Here is a 16,382-nt window from a genome sequence, read left to right as displayed (position 1 = left end):
TCTTATCTTCAAAGAGTAAAGATGAAAGAAAGCAGAAAATGAAACCTCTCCACTTGGGCTGTTCTTTAAAACAGAGCTCCAAGAAAATCGGCTTGCTGCTCCTTGGAGGAGAAAAGACCCGCCGAGGGGGAGGGGGTGTGTGCATAATTAGAAGCAAGTTTCCCCATTTTATTAAATTCCTCCACCGACAAAATTCACTTGGAGGTATTTTAAGTGAAACCAGCAGTTAAGGAACCCTGAAAAAAGCAAGATGATTACATGTTTGTAGCAGAAGAAAAGATCAATTAAGAAAACAAGAACTATTTAATGTGCCATATATAAATACAGGCGACCAGAAGTTGATTTAAAGTTTTTTTCTTCCTTTCTTTTTCCTTCCCTCCCGGTCTCCCCACCCCCACACCGCTCTCCTGCTGTAATTTGTCTCCCCTTTGTCGCGGCACGCTTGGAGAAAGTGGATGGAGATGGAGGAGGGGCGGGAGGGCTGAACCCCACCCCCGGCCGCGCTCCCGCGCCCCTAGCGGGTCCCCAACCCGCGCCCGCCACCCTCCCGCTCCCACCCTCCACGCGCGCCCTCCCTCGCTCCGGTGACTCCAGCAGCTTCGGATTTGGAAGCTCGCTGATTGGCTGGAAGCGATTCAACACACGCCAGGCAAAGAGCTTTGTCTGAGTTGAAGTGAAGTTGTAGAGATTTTCAGACTGGAGTCAGCAATCACCGGTGTTTAGTCTGCAGCGGAGCAGAGAAAAGGAAAGGGGGGAAAATCAAGAATCGCCCGGGAAACACAGACTGCAGACTCCGCCAGCACCCTGCAATAGATGGGGACGGAGTCCACGCGGGGAGCCAGGCCGAGGTGACACGCTGCTCCCAGCCAGGAGGACCAGCGGCCACCCCTACCAGGAAGGGACTTCACGCTCCTATCTGGAAGTCGCCAAACGGTGTGTATGAAAACTGAAGTTTGCGAGCTGTTTAATTGCTGTGTGATTAAGAGTCGCTTTCAAGACTCTGAGACCCGATGTGGCTTAGAGCTCTGAGTGGCTGGGAGGAAGTTGAAGGGATTGCTGGGCTCTTCTAACTCGCCCTGAGAAGGGAATCTAGCAACTGACCAATGCACCAAATGAATACTAAAATGCACTTTAGATTTGCACTTGCACTTCTGATGGCGTTTTTCAGCCACGATGTCCTGGCTAAGAATCTGAAATACAGGATTTATGAGGAGCAGAGGGTCGGATCGGTAATTGCTAGACTATCAGAAGATGTGGCTGATGTTTTATTGAAGCTACCAAATCCTTCTGCTGTTCGTTTTCGAGCCATGCCACGGGGGAATTCTCCTCTCCTGGTCGTAAATGAGAATACCGGAGAAATCAGCATAGGGGCTAAAATTGACCGCGAGCAACTATGCCAAAAAAACTTGAACTGTTCGATAGAGTTTGATGTGCTCACTCTGCCGACCGAGCATCTGCAGCTGTTCCACATTGAAGTGGACGTGCTGGACATTAATGACAATTCCCCCCAATTCTCGAGACCCGTCATTCCCATTGAGATATCGGAGAGCGCAGCAGTTGGGACTCGTATCCCCCTGGACAGTGCGTTCGACCCAGATGTTGGGGAAAATTCCCTCCACACCTACTCGCTCTCTGCTAATGATTATTTTAATATCGAAGTGCGAACCAGGACAGACGGGGCCAAGTACGCTGAACTCATAGTGGTGAAAGAGTTGGATCGGGAGCTGAAGGCTAGCTACGAGCTTCAGCTCACCGCCTCCGACATGGGAGTGCCTCAGAGGTCTGGCTCCTCCATCCTGAAAATCAGCATTTCGGATTCCAACGACAACAGCCCGGCCTTTGAGCAGCCTTCTTACACAATACAACTCTTAGAAAACTCCCCAGTTGGAACCTTGCTCCTTGATCTAAATGCCACCGATCCAGATGAGGGCGCTAATGGGAGAATTGTGTATTCTTTCAGCAGTCATGTGTCTCCCAAAATTATAGAGACTTTTAAGATCGACTCAGAAAAAGGCCACTTGACTCTTTTCAAGCCAGTGGATTATGAAATCACCAAGTCCTATGAGATAGACGTTCAAGCCCAAGATTTGGGTCCCAATTCCATTCCTGCTCATTGCAAAATTATAATTAAGGTTGTGGATGTCAATGACAATAAACCTGAAATTAGCATAAATCTCATGTCCCCTGGAAAAGAAGAAGTATCTTATGTCTTTGAAGGGGATCCCATTGATACATTCGTTGCTATCGTCAGGGTTCAAGACAAGGATTCTGGGCTGAATGGGGAAATAATCTGTAAGCTTCATGGGCATGGACATTTTAAACTTCAGAAGACATATGAAAATAACTACTTGATCTTGACCAATGCCACTCTGGATAGAGAAAAGAGATCTGAGTATAGTTTGACTGTGATTGCTGAGGACAAGGGAACACCAAGCCTCTCCTCAGTGAGACATTTTACTGTTCAAATCAATGACATAAATGACAATCCACCTCGCTTCCAGAGGAGCCGATATGAATTTGTCATCTCAGAGAATAATTCACCAGGGGCGTATATCACCACAGTTACAGCCACTGATCCAGATCTTGGTGAAAACGGACATGTGACATACACCATTTTGGAGAGTTTTGTCTTGGGAAGTTCCATCACCACGTATGTAACCATTGACCCCTCTAATGGCGCCATCTATGCCCTCAGGATCTTTGATCATGAAGAAGTGAGTCAGATCACTTTTGTGGTGGAAGCCAGGGATGGAGGGAGTCAGAAGCAACTCTCCAGCAACACCACCGTTGTGCTGACCATCATTGATGAGAATGACAATGTCCCTGTGGTTATAGGGCCTGCAATGCACAATAATACTGCAGAAATATCCATCCCCAAAGGAGCTGAAAGTGGTTTTCATGTCACAAGAATAAGGGTGGTCGACAGGGACTCTGGTGCCAATGCTGAATTCAGCTGCTCCATAGTATCTGGTAATGAGGAAAACATCTTTATCATGGACCCTAGGTCATGTGACATTCATACCAACGTCAGCATGGAATCCATTCCCTCTGCGGAATGGGCACTCTCAGTTATCATCCAGGACAAGGGCAGTCCTCCTCTGCACACCAAAGTCCTTCTGAGGTGCATGGTCTTTGACTATGCAGAATCTGTGACAAGCACAGCCATGACCTCTGTCAGCCGCGCATCCTTGGATGTGTCCATGATCATAATTATTTCCTTGGGAGCAATTTGTGCTGTGTTGCTGGTTATTATGGTCCTGTTTGCAACGAGGTGTAATAGAGAAAAGAAAGACACCAGATCCTACAACTGCAGGGTGGCAGAATCCACGTACCAGCATCATCCTAAAAGGCCATCCAGGCAGATTCACAAAGGAGACATCACACTGGTACCCACCATCAATGGCACTCTGCCCATCAGATCTCACCACAGATCCTCCCCATCTTCATCCCCAACCTTGGAGAGGGGACAAATGGGCAGCCGCCAGAGTCACAACAGTCACCAGTCACTCAACAGTTTGGTGACCATCTCATCAAACCACGTGCCAGAGAATTTTTCATTAGAACTCACCCACGCCACTCCTGCTGTTGAGGTAAGATCAGACACTACAGGGCCTGGTCAAGCCAGATGCTGATGCTCAGAGGCTGCACAGTCATCACACCTTTAAGGTTGTCGTTGATAGATGACAGTAGGCAGTTCCACTAGAACTCAAGCCACAGGGTGGACCTATCTCAAGTACACCGTCTGGCTTATTTCTATTTTTATAAATAATTCACTTGCGGGTGTTAGGTGTGATGTCTCACACGGGGCTGTTAATCAGAGTCCCTGCACTTCTCAGAGTAAGATGCTGAGACAGGAAAAAATAAAACCTAAAGGGACCCAGCTATTCTCATTGTTAAAATTTCTCCTGAGAAATCAACACCCTGGCTCTTGAGAATCTCACTCCAATTGCATGCTGTCTTTGGAAAACTTTGTGCAGTTTTCTGGCTTTCTGGCATTGTCTCATTATCTGAACTAACAGTGTATTTTACTGAGTTTTTATTTTATTTTATTTATTTATTTTTACAGTTTTATCTAAACTGTAAAGGAAGGCAGTTATTTAAAAGTCTTTCAAGCAGGAACAACTCACTTGTGTTTTGAGAGCAGCCAGATCTCTCTGTAATGGATCTTAACTGGGTTTGGTGTCTGGCTGTGCCCTCTTCATGGTCTAGCATAAGTAAACCCCTGACAGATAGAAAGTGTGAGCTTAGCATTCCCTTTTCTTCCTTAATGCACGTGAATGCGTGAGGAGTGTTTTTTTCTGTTTCCCCCAGAAGTCAGTTCTGTCTCTTTGGTTTCCAGCAGGTCTCGCAGCTTCTCTCCATGCTTCACCAGGGGCAATATCAGCCACGGCCAAGTTTTCGAGGAAACAAATATTCCAGGAGCTATAGGTATGAATTACCCTGGTGTCAGCTGCTAAGTCTCGGGGAACTTAAATGCCGAAGAGTAAAAAACTGTGTGTTTCTTTCACTGATCTTTCTAGATATGCCCTTCAAGACATGGATAAATTTAGCCTGAAAGACAGTGGCCGTGGAGATAGCGAAGCAGGAGATAGCGATTATGATTTGGGGCGCGATTCTCCGATAGACAGGCTCCTGGGAGAAGGATTCAGTGACCTCTTCCTCACGGACGGGAGAATTCCAGCAGGTAAGAGGGCCGTGATAGCTAAATCTTTATTTTCACAGCTACCACAGAGCCAGGATGACGAACAGCTTCTCCCATGCTTCTGTTTCTGCTGTCCTTTTCCTTTACACTGGAAATAGGTGGGATCTCTGCACTATTAGCAGTGGACAAGCGTGAGACATTTAATTTTTTTTTTTCTTCTCAAAATCCACAATAAGCAGTTGGTAGAGAAGGAATGAATGTGAAGGCTTAATAGGAGAAGGAAGGGGAGAGAGCACTGAAAGAAGACCAAGCCCCGCCCCCCTCCCTCTTTCTTATCCAGCCAGTGCCATTGGGCGCTCCTAAGCAACTCCAGAAAATTGCTAGGTGCCTGTTTGTATTCAGACAGCCTGTTCGGTGGATAGTGGTGAACTGGACTATAATTTGGAGGATGCATTTCCTGTGATGGGAACCAACTCACAAAATCAAGAGCCTAAAATACACTGGAAAGGGTATATTTTAAGCACTAAAAATAGGCAAAGGAATGTACCTTTGGAGGTGGTGTGCAGAGCGTATTTCATGCCCCCTCTCATTTTGAGTCGGTACAGCAATAGAGGAGGGAAACACACCCAGAGGGGGATTTATAAAGCACACAGCCAGGTGGAGGAAATTCTATTAAGTTTCGAATCAATTTTTTCCTTAGTGACTCTTGCCTCTAATTGTGCCCTAGGAACTTGGATCCAACTGAGCAAATGCTGAGAAGATCAGTAGCTGCCCTGTTGCTAGGGGCTGTAGAAAGAAATCAACACTTAGGAGTACTGAAGTCTGCCTCTGACTGTCCACACGTCTTAATTCACTGATTGTCAACCCAATGACTGCCATTCGCAATACACGTAGGAAAAAGGAACAAAACTTTACTAGTGTCTGTATTTATTTATTTACTTGTAAAGATGAAGAAACTAGGATAGAAAACATGAGAGAATTAACCAGAAATTAATTTGGGGAAATTCAGAAAATAGGATTTTTAGCTCTCATGAGTTATAGGAATCACAGTAGCACTAGCTAACTAGCAGAGGTTCTTACTAGCAGTGCCCTGGGGTATCCTCTGGGCTCAGACTGAGTACTCTGGGTTCATATGGAGTCAGGCTTTGCCATGTTATTTATGGTGATGGCTGTTGGCTTAATATACATTTCAGTGACTAAGCTCTTACACTTTAAAGCTCATTGGGCTTAGTTATCCTGGTATTGGTGACATTAGTGTTCTTATGTGTTTTGAGATTTGAAAATTGGAAGCTTATATAGATTATAACAATGTAAACCAGGCAGGTAGGCTGTGCCTGGTCGCAATGAGGCAGTGAGATCCGACCCAATTTCCCCACCCTTAATCATTCATCTAGGGCATATATAAAGTAACTAGTGTTTTGCTTTTTTAAAAAATCTAGCTTGTTTGTCCCCTGACCTGTTTCCTTCCCTGCACATGTGCATATATGTTTGCCTTAGTGTGCTCATGGTGGGGCTGAGAAAGTAATGGCTGTCTTCCTCTATTTTCTTTGCCTTGTTGCCTTGAGAGAGAATGTCTTCATCCAAAGCTCGTGGATACAGCTAGCTAGCTGGCCAGCAAGCTTTCAGTGTGCCTGTCTCTGCCCAGAGAGGCACAGGCAGCCATATCATGCTTGTAATGGGTGCTGGAGAATAATCCTCGGATCCTCGTACCCTCACCCACTGAACCGACACCCTAGATACTTATTTGCTTTTATGTTTGAAGACATACCCACCTCTTTGAAACCACTAGATGTTGCTTGTTTAGTTATATGATTACAAGACCAGATAGTTTATCTCTGGCTAGACAAATGTATAGGAAGGATATCTAGTCGCAATGAAGCCTACTAGCTGCATAGCAGCCTGTATTTCTACAGTCACCCATGGAATCTATCCTTTTCAATGTGTAGGTCAGACCAGTTGGAAGACAAATCTATGAAATAGCTAAAGGAACATGTATGCCCCAAGACATCGTGCTCAATGACAATGAGTTTTATTATTCTGGCTTATATAATGAAGCAGCTGGTTGAATTTCTATGGTTCTGAGATATGATGCTGACAGGGGCCTACACTAGAATAGCAGAATTTCCCAGATTAGGTTATTTCATAAACAAAGACACATGGGCATGTCATCAATATTTCGGTAGACATTTTAAAAATGCACAGGGTTCATTTGTTGGAATTTTAATTTATCATAGCAATAAAATGGAGAATACAAATACACAGTTCTAAAAAGTCACCCTCCCATTTGTGGATCTACACATCTGAGATTTTTTAAGCTCCAAAATAATATAATTTAAATGGTTAACATTAGTGTATTATTTTATGTACTTATGCATTCATTCATTCATTCATTCATTCACTTATTCCTTAATTACAGTCCTGGGAATTGAACTCACAGCACAACACAAATCAAAACTTTGCTTTGCGTCTTTGCAATGCGTCTCATCTCTCTCTTTTTCCTTAGAAGATTAAAAGCAGTTATTTTCCATCTTCCCTATATTTCCAAAGTTACCATATTTCCATATATTCCTTGTAGCAGAATTATCTAGTACTTGAATTAAACAATAATCAGTACTAATAGTAATAAATATTAGACAATAAAGAGGTAGGCAAAGTTAAACTATAGAAAATAGTGAATCCTGCCTACTATGTGTCTTTACCTTTATCAATATTACATTGTTGTTTAAAATTATAGACTTCATGTGTGTGTGTGTGTGTGTGTGTGTGTGTGCGCGCGCGCGTGCACGCATGCACGCATACATGAGCTCAGATGTCTGTGTTTCCAACTAACTATGTCATAGGAGCTGTATTTCTACCTCTGTTGCTTTCTACTTCTACATAGGGTTGAACCATTTTCAAGTTTCGGAGCAGTGGGGCATGAGCAGTGGTTGGTGATGATACCATTATGTTAGTGTTTTGCTAGCAAGGACTGCCATGCATACTGAGCATCTACAGAGATAACTATCTTTTAATCAAGAGCATCACTGTGATGACGCCACGTCGATATCCTAGATTTATCTTCATTCTAGCAACTCCTGCAGGCGTGCTAGGGTGTAAAACTTGTGGTCTGCAAAAGTTTCCTACTCAGGAAATACTACGAGCAGAGAAAAATGTCGGTCCACATCTGAATCTTATTAACAGAGCTCAGCACAATTTTCTAAAGTATGTGTATTTTTAGGACGTAAGTGTTGTGTTCCAACTGTTTTTTCTGCATTGATTTGTGAACAAATATAGATCCTGTTGCATTGCATGGCTTGCCAAAAGGGTCATTTCTGGTCATTCATCCTTCTAATTCCCACACAAATGTAGGGTTTTGTGTTTTGGGTTTTTTTTCCTGCTAAACAAACATGCATTTTTATCTGTTGATTCATGTTTGTCAGCTCTTTTTTTTCTTCCCAACTTTGAACTCCAACACTAAACACGGGTGTATAACGCCTCCATGTTTCCAGTGAAAGTTGTTGACAATAGAAGGTTTGTAAAAGCTCCCCCACCTAGACTTCCTCTACCTTCCCTGATTGTCCCTGTTTCACTTTTCAGCATCTTTCATCTGTGAGGGCTTCAAATACTCATTATTCATTCTGCTCTCTGTTCTCAGTAGGAGTCTTAGCTGGTTCCCCTCCTTCCTCTAGTGGCTCATTTCCTGTAGCAACTGGCAGGCTCCTATTCCAGTTCTTGTGGCCACTCCTACTTTCAAATCTTTACTTCATACAGTTTTCAGAACCTTTTCAGGGCGCTTTAACATTCTTTTTTTTTTTTTTAACTCAAAGTCAATCTCTGACTCTCGTTGCTCAGCAACACTGAGCACATCTATTATCTTTGTATTCAAAGTCCACTGAAATGCGCTCTCAGCCTGTTCTCAGTTTTGCCAGTTTTGAATCCTTTGCATCAGACAGAGAGGCTTCTCTTCCTCCAGCATGCCAATGCTTTGTGCACACTGCCCTTTCTCCATGGCAAATGCCTCTTCTTCAATTCCTGTGCCCAATTCTGCTTACCTGCTGTCTTTTGAAATAGCAGTCCTCATATCCATTTCTCTTCCTTTCTGAACATTTCCTGAGCATCATCTCATTTGCTCCTTTACCTGGGTGACTCAAATAGCATTTGTTATATTTGGCTTAGAACTAGATTGCAGTCCCATTGACAGCCAGGCACTGAAATGGCCCCTATTTGATGGGCTCTTCAAGGATAACTTACTAGTTACTCCATAGGTAATGACTTGTTTCAAGCTCTATCTTGTACTCACTGCACTGCCTTCTATCCTACTTGTAAGGTACAGGACAGTAATAAAGTTTACAGAGGAGCTACAATTTCTACCTGTCCTGATCGCCACAAAAACTATCACCTGACAGGGCTTTTAGATAGTCCCAAGAAGAGCAGAAGCAATAGGTACTGCTCAGCTTTTCTTGATCCTTGTATATGGGATGAAACATTTTCAGCACTGAAACACACATACACTGTCACGCAACCAAATCTCAGTGGATAGGAGTGAGATTAGAACACCCATAGCAATGAGTGTACTTTCTTCTGTTTCTCTCCTGGTCCTTTTTATTTCATCACCCCCTCCCCTTTTGTCTTCACTGTCTCTATCTACCTAGTGTTTGCTATCCTTTCTATTAATCTCCTCTCTATCTTTCTTTTTCAATTTTCATGAGTTTGTGCATCGTGTCCATGTGTGTCTACGTATGTTTGCATGTATGTGGGTATTTGTATGTAGTGTGTACCTGTCTTAGTGAGGGTTTTGCTGTTGGGAACAGTCACCAATACCAACATAACACTTATAAGGAGGACTACATTTAATTGGGGCTGGCTTATAGGTTCAGAGGTTCAGTCCATTATCATCAAGGAGGGAACATGGCAGTGTCTATGCAGGCATAATGCAGAGGAGCTGAGAGTTCTAGATGTTCATCTGAAGGCTGCTAGCAGAATAGTTGCTTCCAGGCCACTAGAACTAGGGTATTAAAACCCACACCCACAGTGACACACCTACTCCAACAAGGCCACATCTCCAAATAGTGCCACTCTCTGGGCCGAGCATATACAAACCATCACATTCCACTCTCTGGCTTGCTCAGCTTGCTTTCTTATAGAACTCAGGACTACCAGCCCAGGGATAGCTCCACCCACAATAGGCCTCTCACCCTTGATGACTGAGAAAATGCCTTACAGTTGGATCTCATGGAGGGATTTCCTCAAGGGAGGCTTCTTGCTCTGTGAGGACTCTACCTGTGTCAAGTTGACACACAAAACCAGCCAGTACACTACCCATGCACATAGAATCCTGTAATAATGCCTGCAATCATCCTCAATAGCTCTTCCATCCCATTCAATGAGGCAGAATCTTACAAGAAACCCAGAGCTTCTGATGTAAGTACTCTAGTTGGCCAGTGTGTTCTTGGGACACCTTGTCTCTACTACCCAAGGCTGGGGTGACAGGTGAGCCACCACATTCCCCTGGCATGTTCATCAATTCTGAGGATCCTAAATCCAGCCCTTACACTTGTCCAGCAAGTGCTCTAGCCACTGAGCATGTTTCTTGCTCTCCTTTACGTTTTTAAGTTGATTAATTATAATTAATATATATATGTGTGTGTGTGTGTGTGTGTGTGTGTGTGGTTCTGTGTGTGTGTGTATATATGTGTATATATATATCACCATATACATATATGGTGTTATAAATGCCTTTCACTGTTTAACAACCACTCCTAAGATGTTGGTGTTAGTCATGTGGGCCATGCTGTTCTATTATCTTGCTGCTTACATGCTCAGTGCATTCAGGTTATGAGAAAAGATGCATATGGTCAAGATTCGTAGAATCCCGGGTAATGTTTTCATCCTCATTATAGAAAATCAAAGCCAAGTAAGACAATACAAAAAGATGTTCTTCCTAAGCCTAAAGCCACAGAGCTGAGGGCCAGAACAACAATGCCAGGTCTGTTCTCCTTTCTCACATCAGGATGGAGGCAGTCAATATCCACAGGCCTCATTTCCATGATCAGAGGCTCAGAGGTCAAAGCAGGGGTGTGGGGTGTGGATATCGCCACTGTGATAATTCTCTACTGAGAACCCTAGGTGCTGTTTTTAAGGTATACCAGTTGCTCTTCAATACCCTTTGCTGTTTTCTCCACTGGACGAGTTAAAACAGGCTTGGCAAATATTTCCATACAGTGTAATTAATACCTGAAGGATGATCATCTAAACCTGAGTTTTATCGAAATCACTCTGTTTATTCAGATGACTCTCTCACCACAGCATAATGACACAGTCAGCCCTCGAAGAACAGAGGTCCCTGCCTGGATGCTCTTACACGTCCCCTGGTGTTTTCGTATGCTTTTGAATTTCTAGATTCTTATACTTGAAACCCTTCTCTTATAGCACTTAGTCTCAGTTTTTTATTTTGTTTTATTTTGCCTGTTTTTCTTTCCATATTTTTTCCTTTTAAACTAAGAATGGAGGTCCTGAGGGAGCTAAAGACCAAAATTAGCATAGAGGTCAGAGATAAAGAATAGTGACTTCCACACAGTTAAAGATCATTTATCCCTTTCTGCTTACTCTCATCCAGAACTACAGTGCCCATATGCTCTGTGCAGTTCCTTTACCAGACTGTGGGCATAGTACACATAGTAGGTGGTTTGTTTCCCCTAGCAACGAGTGTGGCATGGCATAACTTCAGCAGTGACAAAGCTGGAAATCTGCTCTCAGCAGCTGCATCTACAAACTCAGTGCCCAACATATATGCCTGTGCTTAGCATCAGTCCTGATTTCTTTTAGATACAAAGATACTTTACATTTTCTATAATTCTGTCCTTGGTCTTAAAATGAAATGGTATTGAAAAGTCCAAGTTTTCTCTGAAGGAAGTGGTTGTCATATGGAATACATTTCATATCTTTGCATATCAATTTTTAATGTGTTTTAGCAACTCTATATACTGAATTTAGGATCCCCTTCTTTTATTTTTCTGCTTTGCTCAGTTGTAGTGGTTTCTATGAGTTTGGCCACTCACATTCCACTAGGGAACTGGAACATATGGGAAAATCAAAGAAAGTACTTTTCATATTCTTCAGCTTCCAATGACTTTTTCATGCAATTGAATATTAATGTATTTAGACCCTAAATAAGTATTTTATAACAGGACAACTCAGGATACCTAAGGTACTGATTCAGAGCACTTAGAATTGCTATTTGAATAGACCAGTGAGTAATGGATAAGGAAGACAAGATACCCCCAGGATGGGGTGGTACCCAAGGGAGTTCCCCTTCTCTGAGGAGAAGGGATAGGGGGTAGTGCAGGAGGGGCTTTTAAGGGTGGAACTGGGAAGAGGGGATGGAGGGGGTCTGTGAGTGGGATGTAAAGTGTTTTTTAAAAAGAGAGGGGGGGAGCGAGAGAGAGAGAGGAGAGAGCAAGAGCGAGAGGGAGGGAGGGAGGGAGGAAGGAAGGAAGGAAGGAAGGAAGGAAGGAAGGAAGGAAGGAAGGAAGGAAGGAAGGAAGGAAGGAAGGAAGGTAGGAAGAGAATGATAAGGACACTAACCAGAGAACTGAAGTTTTCAGTGCAGGCCAAGTCCTTATTTTCAAGACAGCAAAAAATACTTTACAGAGATTGCCTGGTATTATTCAGAATTGAAGAGCTCGCCCTCAGCTCTATTTCCAGCTGTTGCTGTTGTACAGTTTATGTTCATCGTTTGTTGGATTACCTAAGCCTTAGCTTTGTTTGGACATGTTCACATATAAATAATGAACTCCGTATTATATTTCTGAAATTTACTATTGACCACTAAAAATGATTATTCGCTTTCTTTTATTAAACGGAAGACTATAGCACAAACATGACATCTGGTCCAGAGAGCCAACATACAACTGAAACATATAACCGTAGCCTATCTAATGTGCCTAACAACAGATTAACATTATGATTCTAGCACAAAACCTCTTTCTACCTTAAGAATAAGATGACATTTCCCATTGCTATGGATGATGCCTTGTTTAATAACGGACTCTCCTTGCTTTGTTTGTTCTCAGCAATGAGGCTATGTACGGAGGAGTGCAGAGTCCTGGGCCACTCTGACCAGTGCTGGATGCCCCCGCTGCCCTCGCCATCCTCTGACTACAGAAGCAACATGTTCATCCCCGGAGAAGAATTCCCAGCTCAACCTCAGCAACAGCATTCTCATCAGGGCCTTGATGATGACAGCCAGCCTGCAGAAAACGGGGAGAAAAAAAAGAGCTTCTCCACTTTTGGGAAGGACTCCCCTAGCGACGAGGATTCGGGAGACTCTAGCACATCATCTCTGCTATCAGAAATGAGCAGTGTGTTCCAGCGCCTTCTCCCCGCATCCCTAGATACCTTTTCTGAATGCAACGAAGGGGATCGCTCCAACTCTCTGGAACGTCGAAAGGGTCCGGCACAGGGCAAAACTGGGGGTTACCCACAAGGGGTTGCGGCCTGGGCAGCCAGCACACATTTTCAGAACCCCACCAGCAGCTCTGGGACCCCTCTGGGGACTCACTCTAGTGTGCAGCCTTCCTCCAAGTGGCTGCCAGCTATGGAGGAGATTCCTGAAAATTACGAGGAAGATGATTTTGACAATGTGCTTAACCATCTCAGCGATGGGAAACACGAACTCATGGATGCCAGCGAGCTGGTGGCTGAGATCAACAAACTGCTTCAAGACGTCCGCCAGAGCTAGGCGACTTTAGCTGGGCCGTTGTGGTTCCATGCGTGTGGAATTAGGGGACAGGGGAAACCCTGAGGAAAAAAAACTGGCGTTGCCAAATAGTTGCATTTATCATAAATGTGTCTGTGTATATTGAATATTAAATACTGTATTTTCGTATGTACACGATGCAAGTGTGATTATTTTAATCTGTATTTTAAAAATACATTTGTACCTTATATTTATGTGTAATTTAACAGACAAATTTTATTTTTTTACTCCCATGACCAACATGTTTTTCCTAATCATGCAGAAATTAGCCACTGTTTGAATCTATATCCTTTTCAACCAAAGTTACTGCTTAGCATAGTTAAGTAGGGGCAGAATTATTAAGCTGTATAAACAACACCACTAATGCATTGTGTAATTCTTAGTTTCATTAAACGAGGCTACTTCCTTTTCAATCTTTACAAAAAAAAATATTAAGCATTGTTAGAAACATTAAACAATCTTTCGATTACTATTTTCACTGCTCTCTGTTAACTATGATAGATCACTTCTTAAGGCAAAATGGAGGACGGAAGTAGACCTATTTTGTACCTAGAAGCATCCCGAGGTGTTCCCGGGAAGGCAGTGGTACGCGAATTCTTCATGGTAGTGATGCTCTAGTCCATGTTGCCTCGCAGTGGCTCCCGTACTTTTTGGTGCACGGCACTGGCTTGATCATGAGAATACTTTTTTTTTTTCCAGTCGCAAAATATCTACTTATAAACGAAACTAAACGGTGAATCTGATTTGATCCTTGCCCTATGAAATAAAATCCAATGATGTGGAATCTGTAATCTAAATGAATAACATTAAGTCCCCTACCAGCACGGAGTGTTGATAGACAGAGACAAATATGTCAGTGCTCTGCCCCTCCGGGGTAGTAAACATAATGGATGTATCTGGAACTCTGTGTGCACCTCCCCCTCTTCTCTCATCATACTTGAACATTTGTATCGACTGCATTGTCTCTCTTTTTTTGGCTATAATTATTCACCTTTAGCTTTTGTCTCTTGTGCATGCTATCACAGTTTTGCTTGTATTTTTAGCATATGAACATTTATAAAGTCACTTTTTTTGTTACTGCAATTTTGTCTGATTTATCCTGTGACAAATGCGAACTTTATTTATTGTGCTGTTATCTCCTATGTGGAATGCCTTGGTAAGTGAGATCTTTACTATGACTATTATCATTTATGTCCACGCTTCTATGAATGTTATTTCTATTAATACACTATCTTGATTGTACTGTTCAGAAAAATTTACTGTCAGTGAAAATAAAAGAAAAATTGAAGCCAAGCTAAGGAACTGTCTATAAGGTTAAGTGCGTTGCATGCTTAAAACTCTCCCTGAGGGGCATTCTAAGTTGGGCATTAAATGACAGGTAGAAAACAGCCAACACCTATACCTGCTCCCTCCTAACACACACATACATATGCACACTGGAAAGGGAATGGATCAGAGACTTATCTGAGAAAGAAAATAATTGATTGAATATCTTATGTATTTTCCCTAAATGTATCTGGAGTAAAAGCAAAAACCAAACAAACAAATAAACAAACACCAAACAAACAAAAAAGAAAACAAAACTGTTACAACTAGTAACAGATTAAATATTGCTCAAGTTACAGAAAACTTTCTCAGAACAGTCATGCTAACCCAAGTAAGAAGATAAGGTGATAGATAGACTCACAAGCTTCCAAGTGGCTAAAATACAACCCTCCTCCCTACTGGCAAGGTGTTGGCATGTTATTTGAAATTACCCCAAAGTGGTAACAATTAAGATAATTAAATTCTAAAATGAACCCCACATTAAATAGAATGTATTATTTCTTACAAAAGGCCCCTTTGCCTCAAAACGTGGGACCGCAACCAGGCAGAATGTCTGGTCTTTTATTTGTTTGTTTGTTTGTTTAGTGGATCACACACACTAATGCTAAGCTCATTTAAATACATTTTCCTTTCAACTCCATTCCTCTCAGTGTATATTATCATGAAGGAAAAGACTTTCATACATAACTTCACTGTTCTTTATTTATAACATCAACAGCAACTGAAGGAGCACAACCAAGAATAGAGACCGCTGAATAATGTGAAATAAATAAAATCCAACATTCGCATGCAAGGCATTCCGTGCTCCCAAACCCTGGGTTCTCCTAATGTCTTCAGCTATTCTCGTTTTCCAAGCCCAGAGCTTAAGTGCATATCAGTGCATGATCTCAGATTAACTCTCCTACTCCTTTTCCCAGTCATGTTTTCACAAATACCATGATGTCTGGTGCATTTCCTGTGGTCTAACATCTTCTCCATTTTAATCTTCTCCCAGTAAGTAGCGTGCCACCTCGGCTTGGAGCAAACAAATGAGCAACTAAGGATGTCCTTGTTGCTTAGCAGTCCTCATTCCCTCTGGCCCCCTTGAAGTTCTTTCAATATTACTCACTAATAATCATCTGCCATGAGAATTCTCTTCCAAAATAGATAATTCTGCACCAGCATGTTGATTCACAAATCCTCCCTTTTACCTTTGTCTACAGAATGCAGGGCTAACCTTTTATGGACTAACTTGTCACAGGTCCCTTGTGTTGTGACTTCTTCTTCACTAATTTCTTTCTTAGTATTTAGCAGTCTATGGCTGAAGACTTAGTTTGTCATTTAAATTCTTTCTCCCATCTTTTATGAATCACACTCACTGCTGGCTAATGACATAATTATTAAAGCTCTTGTCTTACTGAAGGAATAGGGAAAGTGACACATGGTAAAATAGGTTTGGATTCTTTGTTTCATTCTTTTCCTACTAATGTGAGAGCATTCTCAAAGCTAAATTGAAATTATTGTCCTGTTGAAATTCAAAGCATAGGGGGTGTATGTGAGGGGCTAGTGATTTCAGACAGAATGGGCTGCATCTGTGAAGAGCATATCTCAAGCCTAGCATGCTCTCACACAGCTGAGGCAGGTGTTCCCCACTCTGCAATAGATTCGTATGCTTTCTTTTCTGTTCTGATACTCCTG

At 42.5% G+C, this 16,382-nt stretch overlaps 1 protein-coding gene across 2 annotated transcripts; it reads left to right on the top strand.

The window, feature by feature from the left end:
• Window positions 1-584: 584 nt before the first annotated feature.
• Window positions 585-14,677, top strand: Pcdh18 (protocadherin 18). 2 transcript variants are annotated; one of them, XM_006500789.3, is made up of 4 exons: window positions 585-3,590; window positions 4,340-4,428; window positions 4,521-4,684; window positions 12,694-14,677. In XM_006500789.3, the coding sequence occupies exons 1-4, from the start codon at window positions 1,104-1,106 to the stop codon at window positions 13,359-13,361; spliced, it is 3,408 nt and encodes a 1,135-aa protein (XP_006500852.1). In that variant the 5' UTR covers window positions 585-1,103; the 3' UTR covers window positions 13,362-14,677. The 2 variants fall into 2 exon arrangements, with proteins under 2 accessions (XP_006500852.1, NP_569715.3); NM_130448.3 differs by having other exon boundaries at window positions 652-3,590; window positions 4,343-4,428; window positions 12,694-14,672.
• Window positions 14,678-16,382: the final 1,705 nt, after the last annotated feature.

The sequence above is a fragment of the Mus musculus genome, chromosome 3, assembly GCF_000001635.26.
Source record: "Mus musculus strain C57BL/6J chromosome 3, GRCm38.p6 C57BL/6J".
NCBI classification, from domain to species: Eukaryota; Metazoa; Chordata; class Mammalia; order Rodentia; family Muridae; genus Mus; species Mus musculus.
This window is presented reverse-complemented; position numbering and strand designations above follow the sequence as displayed.